General features: G+C 39.9%; 1 protein-coding gene across 2 annotated transcripts in view; it reads right to left on the reverse strand.

Annotated features, from left to right (window-relative positions):
• FOXK2 (forkhead box K2) overlaps positions 1-17,660 on the reverse strand; it is a 33,093-nt gene extending 15,433 nt beyond the window's left edge. For both annotated transcript variants that reach the window (XM_033139603.1, XM_033139602.1), the window contains exons 1-2: positions 17,248-17,660; positions 456-650 (exon numbers count right to left, since the gene is read on the reverse strand). In XM_033139603.1, the coding sequence (XP_032995494.1) occupies positions 456-650; positions 17,248-17,645 (593 nt within the window). In that variant the 5' untranslated portion in view covers positions 17,646-17,660. The remainder of the gene's footprint in view (positions 1-455; positions 651-17,247) is intronic.
• Positions 17,661-20,188: the final 2,528 nt, after the last annotated feature.

Below are 20,188 nucleotides of genomic sequence, written 5' to 3' on the forward strand. Positions count from 1 at the left end.
TTAAGGTCTTCTACACCTTAAGGAAGTGACAGTGCTTTGGAAGCTGATCTGGAGACATAAAAGGATTTATTTCAATCCTAGCTTTTGTGGTTAGTTTGCTCACTTGGAGCTTTCCATGGTGCTGTCTTGCCCCATAGGCATACTATCAAGGTAAGCAAAGGGCATCCTCTCTCACCAACTTTATACAGTATATAATTGGGGCAAACCCACAATGAAAAATATGTCTGTAACCATCACCTCTAGTTTGGTCTTGAGCGATCCACAGTACTGTAAATTCAAGTAAGACCAGCACAATTAGGTGGCTGAAGAGAACGTGCAAGTCTACAATTTATTCCCAGGTTGAGCTGAGCTCCAAGTTTTATTGCACAAATGAAAACTTCAAGTGATGTATTACTTCGTATTAAATTATGTGGTCCTATATTAATTGTGCATGCATTATCACAATGTCTAAATACCTGATGGTTCCTGTAGGAGAAGGGAGAGGGCTGATCAGGTGAGCCATGTTGTCTGGAATGTTTATTGTTAGGGGAGAGATCTGGGGTTGCACAGGTTTCACTGGGGACTGCGGGGACTCCTGTTTTTCTCTTTTTTCATTGGATAAAGCTGTAAATGTTATCTTGATGTTTGTGCTGGGAAACCTGAATGTACATCTGCAAAATAAAAACAAAATGCACTTATTAACTGGAAGAGTATAAATTTTTATTTGCATAATTTCATCAGTATTACTTTACTGTAATAAAGTGTTAATTGTAAAGTGTTATTTCAGGTTATAAAATGAGCAATTACTATTTTCCATTTTTAAAAGGTCTTAACACAGAGAACACACATACAAAGACCAAAACTGGCATTCACAGAAATAGCATAGTACTGTATCATGAAAAGCTAGGTTTTAATCAAAAGCCTTAATCCCACACACTGACCTAAAATTGGTTAGGAAACAATCCATACTTCAAAAAAGGGCATACATTAAAAACCTCAATAACTCATTTTTGGGGGGTTACTGTACTGCCCTTTTCTTTAGTTTCTGCAGAAATTTTCAAAATATAGTACATAGCATCTTGGGGTGTGTATGTTATGTTCTGGGTGGAGGGGTTAGTGTGTAAAACTGAAATCACGTCTAGTCAGAACAACCCCCTAGAACCACCTCTACATGAAAAATCTTACCTGCCAGAGCCAGTGTGAGATATCACAAAAGCATCCATAGCCCACACAAGAGTTTCCCAGAGTTCAAGGTTGAGAAATTAAAAGCTCTTTCCACGCAGGAAAACTCAGCAAGCAAACAGCTTTTAAACTCTCCACCTCGCACGCATTTAATTTGTGTGATATCAGCTGGCCAGCTGCCAAGCGCATAAAACTGTGATTGTGCAAGTTAGATGTGCGCAAGTTGTGATCCTACAGTATGGCAGGATTCCAACCAACTTGTTCAGTTGAGATAACTCTGACAACCAGGGGCTGCTTCAAACAGTTGAATGGCATGGGGGTGGAGGAAGAAATAACTGTATAGAAATACTGTGTTCTTTATTCCTGATACATTTTGAAATCTGCTCTTTCAGGGACATAGGCCTAGTTTGTTAAAACTGTAATCAATCATCATCCACATTAGTCAATACAGTTGTACCTCAGGTTACATCCGCTTTGGCTTATGTATTTTCAGGTTACATACTCCGGTAACCTGGAAGTGTTTTTCGGCGTGCTCGCAATCTGCACATGCACAGAAGCGTTCTGCGCAGTTCACGCATGCGCAAAGCGTGATTTTAGGGTTACGTACTTTTCGGGTTACGAACGGCAACCCGGAACCAATTAAGTATGTAACCTGAGGTACCACTGTAATATAAATACATAGACATTCACACAAAATAGCTTTCTTATCTGAATATTTCAAAGGATAACTCCAACATATATTACACAGTTACAAAGGTACAGAAATCAGAAACCAAAACAACCCAGTGATTGGAACACCTATTAAGGTAACAAACAATGAAAAGCATACCCGACCCCCCCAAAAAACCTCCTTCTCATATTATTAGAACTCTGGGTCACTCAGTGAATTAGGGTAGGTTCAAGATGGATGACAGTGCTTTACTATGGCAATAGTAATACTGTGTTAGATGGCTTTAAAAGGGAATTAGACAAAATCGTGGAAGTGAAGTCTATACTGTAAAAAGATATTAGCTATATTTTCCTACTGGTGCAGCAATAATGCTGCTAGCACATTTGCAAAGCCAGCAGGGTTGGGAATGGTTTCAAGTGGGATGGGGGACCGTGTGTTGAGATTCCTGCATTGCAGGGGGTTGGGCTAGATGACCCTTAGGGTCACTTCCAACTCTACAATTCTATGACAAGCAAATGGATTCAGGTTCAGAGGCACTATACCAGATGTTGAGGATAGGCAGCAGGAAATGGTAGCCCTAACTGAAGCCCTAATTGTGAGCTTCCTAGAAACATCTGGCCTCTGGAAGCAGAATGCTGGACTAGATGGAGAGTTGGGGTGATCCAACAGAGTTCTTATTTAGACTGAAAATATTGACAACCAATTCCTCCATAAACAGGACCAAATTTCCTCCCTACACTGTATGTATTTTTACAAGCGTGACACCCTACAAGTTTAGCTTATACCAATTTTTCTACCAGCAATAAAAATAATTTCAGGCCAACAGCAACTAACACCAATTTAAGCCACTTCTGGAAAACATACTTCACTTGCAATTACAAATCCTACCATACTTTGCAACATTAAACCATATAAAATTTAAACCTCCAAGGCTACCAAAGAAAAGAGCTCTAAAGAAACCAAACACAGCATCCTTGCACAGACTGAAAGGAACCCTGAAAGAAATCTGCCTGCAGGCAGTAGTTACTGTAGAAACCAAGCTCTTCATCGTTTTCCTCCAAGCAGAAGACACAAAAGAGCTGGGAAGCAGGGATCGATGGGAAGCAGCTTATAAAGCTGCTTGTCACATCAACTGCAGGAAAACCAGACACTAATTCATTAAAACTACCCATGTAATGCCTCTGGAATTTGAGGCTCCATCGTCTGCGAGTACAAAAGAAACTCTGCCTATGGAAACGCTGCACTTTTAAGTATTTGGCATCTTTCAACACAAAAGCTAAACACAGGCTGGTTGTGTGGTCTCTAAATTTCATCTTCAACCTTAAGAACATGAATGAATATAATTTGTCTGGAAGAAGACTGCATGTCTACACTTGCTTCAGATTTATAAATGGCTGTTTCAGCATCTTAAACAACTTATGCCACTTTGAAGTAATAGAACAGTTGCTTCAAAATCAAGGCAACTTTTCCCCTTTCTGTTTATTATTATTTCCTGCTGTTAAATTAATTCATATTGTAAGCACAAAAGGATTTTCTATTCTATAACCACTGTAAGTATCTATGTTTCCATGTGAGAAGGTCAACAAACAAAAATCTGTGCCCTTCTATTAGACACTTACCCAACTTTTCATTCATATGCAAGCAGGTACAGTAGGTGTCTCTTTGGTGTAGTAACATTTAGGCCACATCACACCAATCAACACCATATATTTCAAGCAGCCACTTGTAAGTTTTGACTAAATTTTTGGATAAACACTTTTTTTCTGTCAGAAAAGTTCTAATAATACCAAAAAGAGGACAACAAGCCAGATGTTTTTAGGAGTATGAAGGGTGTATACAACTTAGCATCTTCACGTGAACACAAAATTAAGGCTATACAGTGGTACCTCGGGTTGCGGACATGATCCGTTCCAGGGTGCCATTCGCACCCCAAAAAGTCCGCATCCCGAGCGTCGATATTGCGCTTCTGTGCATGCACGAACTGTGCAAAACGCTTCTGCGCATGCGCAGACCACGCGGAGTGCTTCTGCGCGCATGGCGAAACCTAGAAGTAAACACTTCTGGGTTTGCTGCATTCGCAACCCGCATAAAACGCAACCCACAGCAGACGCAACCAGAGGTATGACTGTATACTGAGATAATGTGGCTGTGTTTACTGTGATTTGGAGAGTACATTATTTATATCCCACCTTTTTTCCATGTATGACATACATACAAGGCATTCCTTTTTCAAAAAGACTCTTTTCCTTTTGGTATCTGTATTTTTTCTATTTAAAAAAAAAGTAATTAGCCACTATTTCTTGCCAAAGGCAACTCAAAGCAACTTACAACCAACCAAGCAAAAACCCATATACAGTGGTACCTTGGGTTAAGAACTTTGCTTCAGGATGAGAATAGAAATTGTGTGGCGGCGGCGCAGCAGCATCAGGAGGCCTCATTAGCTAAAGTGGTACCTCAGGTTAAGAACAGTTTCAGGTTAAGAATGGACCTCCAGAATGAATTAAGTTCTTAACCCAAGGTACCACTATAGATACATTAAAACCAAGAAGAAGAAAATACTGTTATACACTACCCATAGGGTAGGCAAACTAAGGCCCGGATCCAGCCCAATCGCCTTCTAAATCTGGTCTGCGGATGGTCCATGTTTTTACATGAGTAGAATGTGTCCTTTTATTTAAAATGCATCTCTGGATTATTTGTGGGGCCTGCCTGGTGTTTTTACATGAGTAGAATGTGTGCTTTTATTTAAAATGCATCTCTGGGTTATTTTTGGGGCAGAGGAATTCGTTCATTCCCCCCCCCCAAAAAAATATACTCTGGCCCCCCACAAGGTCTGAGGGACAGTGGACCAGTCCCCTGCTGAAAAAGTTTGCTGACCCCTGCACTACCCTAATTTTCAAGCAATGAGAGATTCTAGGCCAGAGTTCCATGCACTCAAGGTTTGGTTTCGTGGAAATAAGAGACAGCAGAGACTGTGGTGTCTTTAGGGTATTTGGTTTATTTACTCATATATACAACTTTGAACATAAGCTGGAGAGGCTTACAGCATTAACAACACCCCAATTTTTTTGTTTCTCCCATAGTCACAGGCTTGGATTCTAGCAGAAATCCAGCATGTCTCTCTCCCAGCTTCTGCTGCTGCCAGGTTCTGCCTGTATTGGATGTAAATTGTTTTTTTTATGTATCTGCTGGTGCTTTAAACTGTTTATATATATAAGGTTTTAATTGCTTTTATTATAAAAGTTTTATACATGTAACTGTTCTGGTGTGTTTTATACAAGCAATTGCTCCATATGTTTTTATTGTATTGTAAATTGCTTTGGGATGTGAGATGGGAAGGGTTCACAAATGAAATAAATAATAATTAAAAAATAATGAACACATCAGATTTCAGATGGTCTCCCATCCAGGCATCAACCAGATCCAGACCTGCTTAGTTTTGGATGCCTGCCTTGTGCACCTTTCAATTAGGGATTGATCAGTCTTTTTCCAGTCAGTATCGCTTTCATATGTATTCAATCTTAAATCCATTCTTTTTTTTAAAAAAAGAAAACTGCACTAAAATGCATTTAGACAATATGCATTTTGTGTGCATTTTTCTAAACCAAAACTGCACTGCAAAATATGGCGAACTATGCAATGTTCTGATTCATGTATCAGTGCAAGAATGATGAAATAAGCTGGTTCACTGTGAAATGCAGACCAAACATAATTTTCCCCATCCAACTTCCAATGCATGTGTAAAATGGGAACATAAGAAGCCAAGGACACAGGCTGGTAGGCTCATCTGTTCTAACTCTTGATGCTAATTCCATCTAGCCCAATGTTTTATTTAGACATGTTTATTGTAGCTTCTGAAGGGAACAATAAAATTAAAAACATGGACTATACTTCAAAATACTGTGATTCTATAATGTGACTATATTGTGCAAATCTTATGCAAGCCATTTTGAGAGCCTTTTCTTACTACAAAATGAGATATATTAAATCAAACAAACACACTGTTCAATTCATGGAATCATACATTTTATGCACTCTTACTTCTGAAGGAGAAATCTATGAATGATGCAAGCTGCTGCAGTAGCCAACATAACAACAAAGCAGTGTTGTTTTCAGCAATATACAGCACAGGTTACAGTCTAATTAATCTGTAACCTTTTAGTTCCACAATCTCCTAGACAAGCCCAGTATGGTCCAACAAGATCAGCATATCCCTTAAACTTTACAACCTATGAAGCCGTGCACCTAAGCATTCTTCAGATTAACCATTAAGAGCATCTACTTTTCAACAGTTTTCTAAGCACATCATTTTGGACATATTCCTACAGATTTGCTACTTTGACATTCTGTACTTAAAACTTGCCCCACTGAAATCTGATTAATGTCTGACAATAAGAGCAGACTAACCACTCATTTTCAATAGCCTCTCAAGTCCTATGCCAGTGTCTCCCAAACCTTGAGCTTATGCCACCCTCGTGAGTTTATTCTGTATTCTACCCCCACACCAAATCCAGCAATATTAAGTCTGTTCCATAGCTGGGTGTACAGAGATACTTGCATACAGTCATGTACATGCAACTTGCTGGTGTTCACAAAAATCTGTAGACTGCGGCACTAATTGATTACTAGCATTAGAAAAGATAGCAAGCCATATCTGATACAGTGGTACCTCGACTTACGAATTTAATCCGTTCCGAATGCACATTCGTAGGTCGAAAAATTTGTAAGTCAAAAAAAGCGATTTTCCCATAGGAATGCATTGGAAACAAAAAATTCAGAAAAATTCGTAAGTCGAGTAAACCCCATCTAAAACCGCCAACGGATGTCCTTTGGATGTCGAAAAATTCGTAGGCATGCGGGTACTTTTTTCATTCCTAAGTCGAAAAATTTGTATGTCAAGTAATTCGTAAGTCGAGGTACCACTGTACTTCCTAAAATGGGAGCAGGCAATATGGTGCCCTCCAAAAGTTTTGGACTCCAACTCCCATCAGCCACAGCTACATAGCACAAATGGTAAGAGATTATGACTATTGTAGTCTACAGTATCTGGAAGGCACCACACTGGCTTTCTCTGTCCTAAAACCATATATAGGAGAACACCATTAGAAGAAAGCAGGTCATCAAAGCAGTCAGAGGGGAAGCAGCCATCCTCACAAATCCAGGGAGAATCCTCTAAAACCTCTCCTAGTAATAATAATAATACCATCCAATATAAAAACACAATAAAACATCAAACATAAAAATCCACCCATGTCTTGACATCTTTTCCAGGCCAAGCCCACATTGGGAGAATCACTGCTTTATGAGGCAGATAATATCAACCGAAGCACAAGAACCTGCTTCCTTCCCTGCTAGACCTCCACACCAGCAGGTGTGCTACTAGTGTGGCAATGGCAGAATGCAGCTGACTGGAAGTGTGGCTGGCAAAGGATAAAGTCCTACCTTGCTGAAATGGCAGCTTTGTACCTCTAAAATCATGGGTAAGCAAACTAAGGCCTGGGGGCTGGATATGGCCCAATTGCCTTCTAAATCCAGCCTGCAGACGGTCTGGGAATCAACGTGTTTTTACATGAGTAGAATGTGCCCTTTTATTTAAAATGCATCTCTGGCTTATTTGTGGAGCCTGCCTGGTGTTTTTACATGAGTAGAATGTGTGCTTTTATTTAAAATGAATCTCTGGGTTATTTGTGGGGCATAGGAATTCGTTCATTTTCATTTTCAAAATATAGTCCGGCCCCCCACAAGGCCTGAGGGACAGTGGACCAGCTCCCTGCTGAAAAAGTTTGCTGACCACTGTAAGATGCTACAAAGACTTATATTAAGTACTACAAACTGCTCTCTATACAAAGGATCAGTGTGTAAGAATCTAAGCACTTACGGTTAATGTTAACCAAGCTTTAGATTACAGTCAATGAGCCAAGCTTTAGGCGGCACCAGAAAAGGGGGTTGTATGTATCTAACTTATTTATGTTAGAGAGGTACAAGGTACTTACTGGAGAACTATCCAAGGTTTAACATGAGAATCCTAGTAGAGAATGTAAAATTACTTAGCAAAAAACCATCAAAATTTCAAGTAAACAGTGCTTACATTTATCTTAATGACAACTTGTTGAAACAAATGAGGAAATCAATTGTTATTTTTTTTAAAGAAAAAAAATCAGTGACACCATCTACATTCTGTTAAGAAATACAGATGGACATCTTATGTAGGGTTCAGTTCCAAGAGATTATAGTTAAGATTAACCAAAATTTGTTTGGGTTCAAACAAAGCCTAATAAACTAATAAAAGCAAACAACCAGTGATAGCACCATAAAAATCCACACACAGTATGTAAATAAACAAAATTAAGATGATATTTAAACACTTAGGAAAACAAAAGGGCGTTTGCTCCAATTGAAAATAGGCACAAGTCAAGCTTCCCTGAGGTGTGATTCATTAAACAGGGCACAAAAGAAACCCCATTCCCCAGTTGCCACCTACTTTATCAGTGACAGTAGGACTACCCCAAAAAGGACATCTGATGATGACCTTAAGGCATGAGCATGCTCATATTGAATAAAGGTAAGCACCAGTACTTTGACTCATGTCCAGTAAGGACAGGGAACCAGCATCAACAAGGTTTCAGCGCCAACACCTGGTTTTCAGTTAGCACTCTCATAGCAGTTTTTTCTTCTTCTCTAACAGCAGTTTCTGAATTCTCTTCAAAGTCAATGATATGTATAATGCATTGTGATAGTCTAACCAGGAGGTTGCCATGCATAGTTAACTGAGCTAGATTCCCTCTGTACAGGAAGAATTCAAACTTGTGTAAGGCACTCTGTGCCCCTGCCTCTCCAGGTACAAAGCTGGATGGAGGACCACCTCCAGAACACAAACCTGCTCTTTCAGAAGAAGGGCAAGTTCACCCAGAACAGTTTCTACATCACTAAACTGGACAAATGAATCACCTACCAACAGCACCTTATTAGTTGTGCTGTTGGTAGGACCTTATTAGTTGTGATAGTTTCAGCCAGCACAATGAGTACCAGTAAAGCAATAAGGCTTCCTCCCCTCTCCACCCTTTGCAAGACCCCAAAACCAGCTCTTGGGGGGTCAGAAGAAAAACAAATGGGGGGATTGTTCCATTTGGCAAACAACATTGAATTCCTCCGAGATTATTTACTGACTCTCATTCAGTCTATAATCAAACCCAGATGCTGATCTGGTACTTACATTGCCTTCCTTGAATCAGCTGAAAATGAAAGTAGTGCTGGGTTTCACCCACTTATTGATGGCACTTAATATATAAAACAGCATGTGGGACAAGATGGAACCCTGCAGGACCCTATAACATAAATGTCATTGAACCAAGTTGTAGCACCACAGCACCACTTTCTAGAACTAGTTGTTCAGATAGAAATGGAAACACCATAACATTGTATCCCAAATTTCCAAACTGACAGTCTTACATAAATATAAGAGTTTTTCTGGAGGAAAGAAATGTAATTGTGGCTTCATTGAACTCAGTGGGACTTTATTTCTGAATCAAGATGATGAGGATCATGCTACATAGTTTCTTGGATTATTGAAACAAGCTTAAACAGACTTGCATTCCGCAAAGCAAACTGCTCTTTGAATTTGCAAAATTCAGTATGTGATCATCAGAATGTTGTTGCTTTCATACAACTGAAACTATAGCTTACAAGACATACAGAAGCACACACTTTAGGGAGAAGTCCCCGAAGTATGGTCTGAAGGCATGTGAGGCCAGTACCTAGCTGAAGCTAAGCAGGTCAGTGCCTGCATGGAAGTTTGGTGATATATAAATGCAAACAGGGAAACAGAAGTTGTGTCTACATTTTTGTTATAGTATTCACAGAGTTGATAGCATGCTCTCTATAAATAAAAACCCTGGACTGTACAGTGGTGCCCCGCTAGACGAAAATAATTCGTTCTGCGAAAATTTTCGTCTAGCGGGTTTTTCGTCTTGGGGAGCGGCAATGACAGCCGCGCTCCGCAAAACGAAAAAAGAAAAAAAAAAGACGAAAATTTTTCGTCTTGCGAGGCAGCCCCATAGACTTTTTCGTCTAGCGGGGCAGCCTTCCCCATAGACTTTTTCGTCTAGCGAGGCATTCGTCTAGCGGGGCACCACTGTATAAGGAATGTTGAGATAAGTTGAAGATTCAACAGCTTCTCTTTTCAAAATCACCCCAAAACCAGAATCACTATTTTCTTATTTGGGGGGAAACTACAATGACTACAAAAATAGCTTAATTATTATCATCTCTTCATTCACTATGCAGTCTGTGTGTCATCCACAGATTATTACGTGAATGTCAATGTCTGCCCCTCCCATACAATGCTGCAAGTCACTGTGAGGAGAGGCAAGCCAGCAAAACTAAAGTCAACAGGTGTATCCCCACCAATCTAAAGAGTAACTGGAGATAAAAATTAATTTGATGGAAAGAGAAAAGAAGTATGCTGCCACTATATTGTCACTCATGTTTGTTTACAAGCTCTGTTTACAGAGTTTCTGTTTACCAGAAACAACACAAACATATCCATGAAAGTTTCTGCAAAACTAAGTGGGACTATAGTCGCCAAAGCTATTTATTGTATTTAACAGAAAATTTCTGCTCAAGCTATGTGACATAGTGCAATGGGCAGAGCTACAGTGAAGGCTGTCATCTTGTAACCTCTGCTATAATTTTCAGGATCCAGCTACAAGCATCAACAAAAATCCAAGTTCCTCCTTTTAGTAACACTTCCTGTTGCTGCTTTTGTTACCCCAATTTTGTTTTATGGATCCAGCATTAGTAGCCTCGGTCATTACCCACAACAGATTAAGTAAGGTGGTCATCTGTAGTTTATCCAGCACCCTCGAATGTTAATGGAGTTGATGTGAACCCCAGCAGCAGTTTGAAATATTTGCAAAACATCTTAGCAAAACCTGAACCACTTTACAATCCATGCTGGCTTCATTATGACTTAGTTAACACTCTTATAGTGCAACCCTGGTTTCTTATTTATAATATTTTTTGAGCGGGTAGGACTCTGTTAGGCTACTGGGATACACTGGGTACCTTCCATTACAGTATTTACTATGTAATATTTCAACTAGGCATCTTTTGTTTTCTGTTTTATTTTCTCTCCTGTTAGAACTTAGTGCTTCACCAATGCACCTCTTTTGTTTTCTCCTCCAGGGCTCTCTGATAGCACAATAAGGAATTTAAATTAATATTCTGGGGTCCCAATTTACCATATTTCTTTTAAAATTAGAGGCTCATAATATTTGTTTATAGCTAGAAGCTGAAAATGAGTCTGCTGGATCCCAATAACATATTGATATATTGTGTAAAAAAGAAAGAAAGTAAACAGAGGTTTAAACTATGCTGTGAATGAAAAACTAAATAAACCAAAAGGAAGGAAGAGAGAGAGGCACCAGAACAGGAAACCAAGAGAAGAAAAGACCTCAAGGTGCACAATGATGCCCAATGCATTTTAAGTCAGAAGAGCTTTACCTCAGAACAACTAAAGCAGTTTCTTCTGAGGAACTGTTTAAAACTGTTTAAAATAAACTTGTTCAGTTACCATTAGGAAAATACTCTTGAACTGAAATCCACTGGACTCAGGTTGATTATAGCACACCCTTGAAGTCACATCTATTCTTCATATGCTTAGAATGTAAGTGGCATATGAAATGGCACAGAAGTCAGTTACTGCAGTTTGTAGAATACAGTACATGCAATGGCAATGTATTAACCAGCAAGCATCTCCTATGAATTGTGCCAGATGTCAAATAGTAAAAGCATTGGGTTTTTTTACTATTTAGTAACTACATTTTAGTTGATGCACAACAGAAGTTATTCCATGGGATTCATAGTCTGTTACAAGTTTTTGATCTTGTTTATAGCAGTTGAACACCAATGCTGTTCTACACCTGTCTTGGGAACAAAAACTGATGCCTAGTGTTTTAAACAGAGTATTCACTAATGGGTTTAGATCAGATCACTTGCCTTCTGTAAGTGTCTAATGTTCAAGAGCAAGAGGCTATCACCAGCTGTTTCTGTTTTCAGCATGATAAAGGTTTCTGTTCTCCTGTATTACTACTCTTTGGGAATCCTACATTGTATGTTAAGAGTCAAGCTACACATTTATACTGGATATTTACGATTGATTTTTCTTTTTTAACTAAAATGTAGTTGTAAGTTCAGTTTGTATAGAGTAGCATGTGTGTTCTTTCAAAGGGGGTGTTTAAATCTTCCCCACGTAATTTTCTCCTAACAATACCCACTCCCAAACCCATCACTGTTGTTTATCCAACAGGTGTTGGGGGTAAATTAGAAGCTCCCTGCAGCTTCATTCCATTTTAAAAAACATTTAATAAATCAGACATGGATTTCCTATTTAACAGGTGGTTTGACCCTAAGACAAGTAGTAAATTGAACCTTTCTTCAATTTCTTAAGCAATCCCTCCTAGAGGTTCTATGGCTTACTGTATCACAAGATTAGAATTCTCTGTTCATACTACCTATGTTGAACTAAAACAAATTTTATCTCAGAAGGAACCAAATTTTAAAAATCTGCCACAGTAAGATTTATTAGTGATTCACTGGCAATTGTGCCTATTCCTTTTCTCCATGAATAGAATTTGGAAGCTAATAATTCATAAACCCACTCTGTTCAGTTTGTTTACATACAATATTGAACAGACATGCTAGTAAGGGCTAAATCACAAGTTGTCTACAGCAAAGAACTGGATTAAACAAAGCAGGGTAGAGACTCTTCATCTGAAACAGGTACATCTTAAGCTAAGCATTTCTAAATATTATTTTGCTTTAAAGACTCCTTATTGTGAAGATATTATTTGCTATTTGTACTTACTGCTTAAATGTATATATACATTTGCATGTATTTAAAGTGATAACTACTCCTAAAGATAAGACACATCACATCACTGAGACTTCAAATAAATACCATCAAAACCAAGAAGCAATCACTGACATTCTTTTATTTCAGAAATGTATGTTTATTTTGAAGACATGTATAAGCACACAATATTTTAGAGACTGAAACATGGAACACCAGTTCCTTATTTCTACTAGAAGACAACACATAACAGTATATATAGTCTGACTTTGACCAATCCACTCTGAAGCACTAGGGAAGCCTCTAGAATAGTAGGCCTATGACATCTGGACAGCAACAGGCAACTGACAAAAATTCTACAGCAGTCAATAGATATCAATCATTCATGTTTTTATTACTAATGCTCAAAGCAGTTGTGGCCAACCTTTGGGGCAAGTGTGTCTAAAAGTCCAGCTCACAGTACAGTATAAGAGAGTGCTACTCTACTACACACTAATGAATATATGCAGTCCTCTAACATACCGGTAATTTTGCCTCTAAACTACAGAGAAACTGTTGCAAAGAGGAAGCTGGCAGGAGTGCATATGGCATAATCACACTTGCAATCTTTCTGCTCCTGTCCAGGTGTGCAGATGTCTGCTATTTGAGCCACAGGTTGGCCACTTGAGCAACAAAGGACACAACTTTAAACAATTCATTTATAAAAAGAAAAGTGATCAATGTGTATATACCGGTAATTGCAAGACCTCCACCTTAACCTTTGCTGGGCAGTCAACAACTACCGGTGCTTACCTTACTTCTCAGTACTTACACATTTTATATATGTATATGGATTGAAAGAAGGCTTCCACCTTTCTAAGGTTTAAACTATAGTTTCAAAACCTAGAATGAAGACATCCCAAGCTGTGTTGTCAATTTTATTCTTTCTAAGCTGACATAACTGCTATGAAAAATTAATTTGAGGAAATTTTATAAATTATTTTAAGTGGCCAATACTGGGTTTCTAAGGTATCCAAACAGGAGGAAAAAACACACCTGAATTTGCAATTAGGATTTGCCAGATTAGGGATTTGCCAGTATACAAACTGCTTCCTCAAAACACAACTAAAACAACTACAGTTACAGTCTGAGTCAAAATTCTCTGTTTAAGATAAACAAAACCTGCTATGTAACCACGATAAGGATACATGTAACTCGTAGCTAACTATCTCCATTATCAATTTCTGCTAGTATTCTGGCAGAGGGAACAATTCCAGGCAACTCATTGGTAGAATACACATTTGAAAATAAGTCTTTTTACTATAAAGAGTAAAAGCAACTGAATTAGCCCATAAGAAAAATTCCAAGAACCACAGTAGGGCAATACCCTTATTAGGCTGCTAATCAATACATCACAAAATAGGTTTTTTCTATACATTCTTTAGGGTGTGGGACAACCATAATATTAATTAAGGTCAAATCTCTGCGTGTCAGAGCAAAAACTCCCAAGAAAAAAGGAGGGTTGGTGGAACAACAAAAAATAAAAGACTATATATGGACTGTAACACAGAAGGTTAATGTGAATTTCAGATATGTAACTTATATGAAAAATATACAAGCTAACTTAAAGCTCCCTAATTCACAATAAATGTACAATGTGTCACTTTAAACTGAATCTCAAAGCAGGATTGCTTGTCTACAAAGAAACTTCAAGTGTGTAGTACACTAATGCAAAAAATTGCTTTGCACTGTGCACAAGTTACTGTATGACTGTATGACTAGAGCTGTATGACTAGAAGTAATGAGAATTAAAATCCATGAGTTATTTCTAAGTAAACATGGTAAGAAGCAAGATACAAAACATAATTTGGAACTCTTGCACAGCTAAGCTATTCAAGCTCAATTTTCATAGTTTTTAAACCAATGATTATTAGATTTAATCAAGATCTATGTCATACAACTTTGTAAAAACCTTATTTCTTGGCAACAGAATTCAAGGTTTCTTTATATGCCTTCACATTATAAAAGGATTTGACTCTACAAGCTGAAACATGAGCTTAAGTTTCCTACTGAAATGAAAATAAGTTTTGATCAAACCACCAATATTTGTAAGCTTCCGCACACTCTTTTTCAACATCAAGATATAAAGACATTAAAAGCTGTTGAGCCTAAATGAAAGCTGGACTAACTACTCATAGCTAAACAGGCTTTTTCAAAGTCTAAGTAAACACCAATGATGAAACCCTGGCAAAGCTCCTAACTGACTTCAGTGGGGTGGAATTTCACTCCAGGTCCCTTGGTAAGCAGATCTCAATATTACCTAAGCACTCATTCTGAAGTTAAACAAGATTAAGATCCCTTATTATTTACAATATTCTACAAGACTGTCCAGTACAACATAAGAGACTTTCAATGTTTTATTGTTTTGCCTATTGCCCTCAATCCACTATGAGTAACAGAAAGATGCTAGAAAACTGCTTAAAATGATGAAAGGATCAACAATGAAATTGCACTCAGGCTGAGCTGTTCAAGATGAACATAACTAATCACACACCAGGTTACTGGACCAGACCTTGATTTTAATTCTAAGTCCATCTATTTGAAATTTTGACTGAAATCACCAAGGCTTGTATCCAATTAAATACATTTGGAATCAAATTTATTGGGGTGGAGGGAGTTGTAAAAAAAGAAAGAGGAAAATCTCAAATAAACTGTTGACAAAAAACAGCTGTAAATTCCACATAATTCCACATTATAAATTAATAACTAGTTATTTCACATAAATATGGCATTATCAGTGTGCTGCTTAAAACGGCATCAATCTTAACATTTGCATATTATTTCAAAATTTCTTTTGCAAATGGCATCTCAGTGTAGGTGATGTACTATGTTACACCACAGGTTGGAATGCTGTGACATGTCACTAACACAGCTAGCTACATCCTGAAATTAACATTTTAAACAGAATTTTTTTTTCTTGATGGTGATTTAACCATTTAATGACTTTGAACTTTCCCAACATTTTTTGGGGGGGAATTGCTATTTGTGCATATAATGCACTGAAGGGAATCATGACAACAATAACAGATGTAATCACAGAGCAGTCTTAACCACGTGTTGCCTGACTTCCTATATTCCTAGATTTGTAAGGGCTTCTGAAAACTATCACAACCCATTAAGCTACAAAATTAAATAAAGTATTCTCTCATAATCATCACAATGAACAGACCAAATTCACAAATGAAATGCTTAAGAGAATTTTCCTCACAAATGAATATTCAGATTCACAGTGACAAATTACCACGTGTGGATTGGAGGAGAAAGTATCATTTCAGATTTTAAAATTAAAAGTTACCTGCTCCCATCACTCAATATAAAACTGATTTTTCTTTTACATTACAGTATATTAAGTACATGAAGCACAACCATGGTTAAAAACAATGTATTTGTGCCTTCCTAACAGATTCCTTTCAGTTTCAACAAAATAACAAGGCAAAGCAGACTACAGTATTTGCTTTGCTTTTCTGTATCGTTGCCAACAGTATGAATGGAAGTCACAGTTGACAGAGGTCAAACAAGTCATTTAACTGTATTGACAATACAGCATTATACACAGAAACATAACTAAGCAATGGTAAAAAGTATTGAAGTGCCTAAAAAAGGCTGACTTAAAACAAGTGTTGTTGGGGCTTTTTTATTTAGAAAACTGGTTAACAACCAGTATTATTTACCGGTAAATACCTCTGAAAACTACTGTGTTTCAAAACGGGTGTTCCATTAATATTTCCTAATCGATATCATTTCAAACCATACCACACTTTCTGAATTATTATTATTTTTAAACCCCAGCGTGACATTTTAGCCACAAGGCTATTGTATCATGAGGCATTCTTGTTCAGAGCATGGAATGGAGGTCTGTAGTGCTTCGTTTTCCCTTGGAAGACACGGAGCCTCCTGTAGCATCGGGGGAAATACAAATCGATAAGATGACAGATGTGCATGGCTTGAAAGGAGGCTCTCGCCCCGATCAACGTTGCGGGCAAAGGGGTTATTTTGTCGAGGGCTGTGCAGCCTTTACGACTTAAGCCTCGAACCAAGACGAGTTACATCCAAATAAATACACCGCCTGCTGCTGCTGCTGGTGGTGGTCGTGGAGGGGGGGGGCTGGGGTATATATAAATCATTACGGCTTCAGAAAGCGCTAGGAAACCAGGCGAGCGACCACGCGCGATGCCCACGCCAGCCTGGCAGAAAAGAAACCGGGCTCAGGTGCTGGTGCTGCTCCTTTGCTGCAGACACCCTTCAAGCCTCCTTGCCCGGGTGCCGCGGCCAGAAAGAGCCTTAAGGCGTGGTGCCGTCCCTCCCTTTCCTCCGGAGCGCCTGGCGGGGAGGCCTGAACCCGCCTCTCTCACGCCCCCCTGACTGACACACCGGGGACGGGGGAAAGGGGGGGAGAGAGGGAGAGAGAGAGAAAGCGAGAGAGAAGAAAAGAAAAGAAAAGGTCACAGTGCCGCCGGAGCGTATGTTCCTTCCACCCGTCCACTTCACACGCACCGCCCGGTAGTCCCTCCCTCCGCTCCGCACTTACACTCGGGGCAGCTGCAGCGGCGGCGCCCCCCGGCGCTGGAACACCCCGTCCACGAAGACGCCGTTCTTGCCGAGGCAGCGCAAATAGAAATCGCCCCCGCCGCCAGACGGTACAGGGGCGGCAGGGGCGGCGGCGGCAGCAGCACCATCGGGCTGGGGCCCGGTCCCATCGGCAGTGGCGGCGGCGGGGCCGGCAGTGCTGTTGGCGGCGGCCTGGGCGGGCGGGGCCGTGAAAATCTCGAGGTGCCTCCTGGAGATGAAGCTGGAGTGGCCCATGCTTACGTCCACCGACCCTTGCGAGGAGTTGCGGCCGATGGTCACCGAGCGCTTCTTCATGAGGTATTCGAACTCGCGGCCCTCCAGCCGGGCCACGGCCGCCGCTGCCGTCCCCGCCGCCATCTTGGCCGAGACAGCGCGCGGGACCGAAGGGGGGCCCCCCTCCGTCAATTCCCCCCCACCCTGCGCGCGCGTGCGCGCCCCCCGCCTCCCCCCACACGCCGCCCGCCGGGCCGGCCCCAGACACCGACAGACACAGCAGCGGAGTGCTACCGTGCAACGCACACTTCCACGCAGCCCCCCGCGTCCGCCGGACGGGCGGCCGGATCGGCCAATGGGCGCGCTGCACGCCCATGGAGCTATTCCGCACATGCCAATCGCAACTGGCGCCGGGACCGAGCGCAAGGCAGCAAGGTAGATTGTGCCTCAGAACAGACAAGACAGCCAGGCAGGTGGTAGAAAAACGCGGACTGGATTATATATATATATATATATGCACACTGTATATATTTTAATTGCTTGGAGCGGGCAGTGGGGAATCAGATGCCTATTTCTCCTTGCTCCAGGAACTGCTATCCAAAAAGAGTGAATAATATCTTACGCTTGTAAACAGATACATAAATTCCAGAGGCAACTCATATAATCTTCAGTACTGTACATACATAAGCATGCAAATCTGAAATAAGCAAAGGAGGCAACTTTCACTGTTTTCTTACTCAAGGGGAAAAGTCCCATTCATATATATTTATATTTTTGTAGCACTCAACTTCATATACACTACCCTGACTAACAGGATGCCTACACACAGTGTCATTTCTCTCTCCCATCCACTGATTATTATTATTGTGGGAAAGATAAGGGCAGCATTTGCATGTCACCCTCAGCTCCATTTCCATTCTGATAGTTCTCACTGGAGGCAAATAACCAAACAGATTACGGTATTTGTGTCTCAATCTATACTGACTACTTACATATGACCGTTCTTCCTTTTCAACCTACTAGAGATCAATTCTATTTCAGACTAGCTGTAGTGGAACGCATGATTGTCATGCAAATAGGTCCGAAGTTCAAGCTAATGTGACCCTAAAGGTAAAGTTAAAGGTACCGCTGACTGTTAGGTCCAGTCGCGGACGACTCTGGAGTTGTGGCGCTCATCTCACTCTATAGGCCGAGGGAGCCGGCATTTGTCTGCAGACAGTTTCTGGGTCATGTGGGCAGCATGACTAAGCCGCTTCTGGCGAACCAGAGCGGTACTATTTATCTACTTGCACTTTGACGTGCTTTCGAACTGCTAGGCGGGCAGGAGCTGGGACTGATTCAAACCGCCAACCTTCTGATCGACAAGCCCTAGGGTCTGTGCTTTAGACCACAGCGAGAATGAGAGAGAGAGAGGTTTTGATAAGGGTCTTAACAACAGCATATGCATGCAAGTGGTAATGGTACTTGAGCTATCCTGATCCACTCCTAAACCTTTTGAATGTTAAAACAAAATAAAAAATAAAAAATTCCTTCCAGTAGCACCTTAGAGACCAACTAAGTTTGTTCTTGGTATGAGCTTTCGTGTGCATGCACACTTCTTCAGATACTTTTGAATGTTAAAATTTAAGACTAGCACTTTGGTGATGAGTTGTGTTCCTTATATACCTAACTGCCACTTTAGTATCAAACTTGTAATGTTCTATATACCATGAATACCGAACTTTTAAATAATTTTCTCACTGATTCAAACACTTTCTCTCTGCAGGTTGCCCAAGTGTAGCACATTTTCTGTCAATATTTTATTCAGCAAATAAAAATGCCTTTTGAACTAAATTTGCTTCTACAATTTTAATATTTTGCAATGGGTTATTTTAAAGGTTATTTTAATTATTTTTAGTTTAACGCTTAGTTTTTGATATGAACCCTAAACCAAAATACTGGGTGGTTGTTGTTGTTTGCAAAAATAAAAGAATCTATCTTCAAGAATGTAGCTGTGGTTCTTGATTTTATTGTACAACTCATAAATGAACATTCTGCATTTTAATAGCTCTCCAACCTGACTGGGTCTACAGAATGCATTAGTGGAACACAATAGGTAACACAATCCTAGCAATGCAATCATATACATGTTGATTCAGAAGTTAGTCTCAATGGGACATCCCCAGGCAAGCAAGTTTAATATTGCAACCTATGACTACATAGGATTCGGATACAATATACCCTGTTGAATTCCATAGGTCCTAGGCAGGAGATCTCATTCTGAGTATTTCCAGGGCAGCAGTGTGATGTTGCAATCCTAGGCACACTTCCTTATAATTGAAATCAATTGAACTTACTGAATTCAGAATGCCTTTACTTGCAAGGCCAATGAAAAGGAATACTGTAGTGTTGAACCTTCCCTAAATATTAAAAACAATTCCAAGTCATATTACTGAATTCCCAACACCTATCTCCTGTAGTATAATGGAAAGTATGTTTATTTGTGGGTTTAGCTCAAACTAAAAAGAAAATTATACAGCTCTTGTGTATTCTAATATACAGTACAAGCAAACATTTCTACTTCTCCGACCAAATAATCTTCCATCCCCATGCACACTGTTCTGGGGGTTCTCCTGATCCTCTGCAGCTGATTTGGGGTGGAGCACATCAGGAAATAAAAATAAAATAAAAAGTCCTTTTGTGTTAGC

Source organism: Lacerta agilis, chromosome 2 (genome assembly GCF_009819535.1).
Source record: "Lacerta agilis isolate rLacAgi1 chromosome 2, rLacAgi1.pri, whole genome shotgun sequence".
Lineage (NCBI taxonomy): Eukaryota > Metazoa > Chordata > Lepidosauria > Squamata > Lacertidae > Lacerta > Lacerta agilis.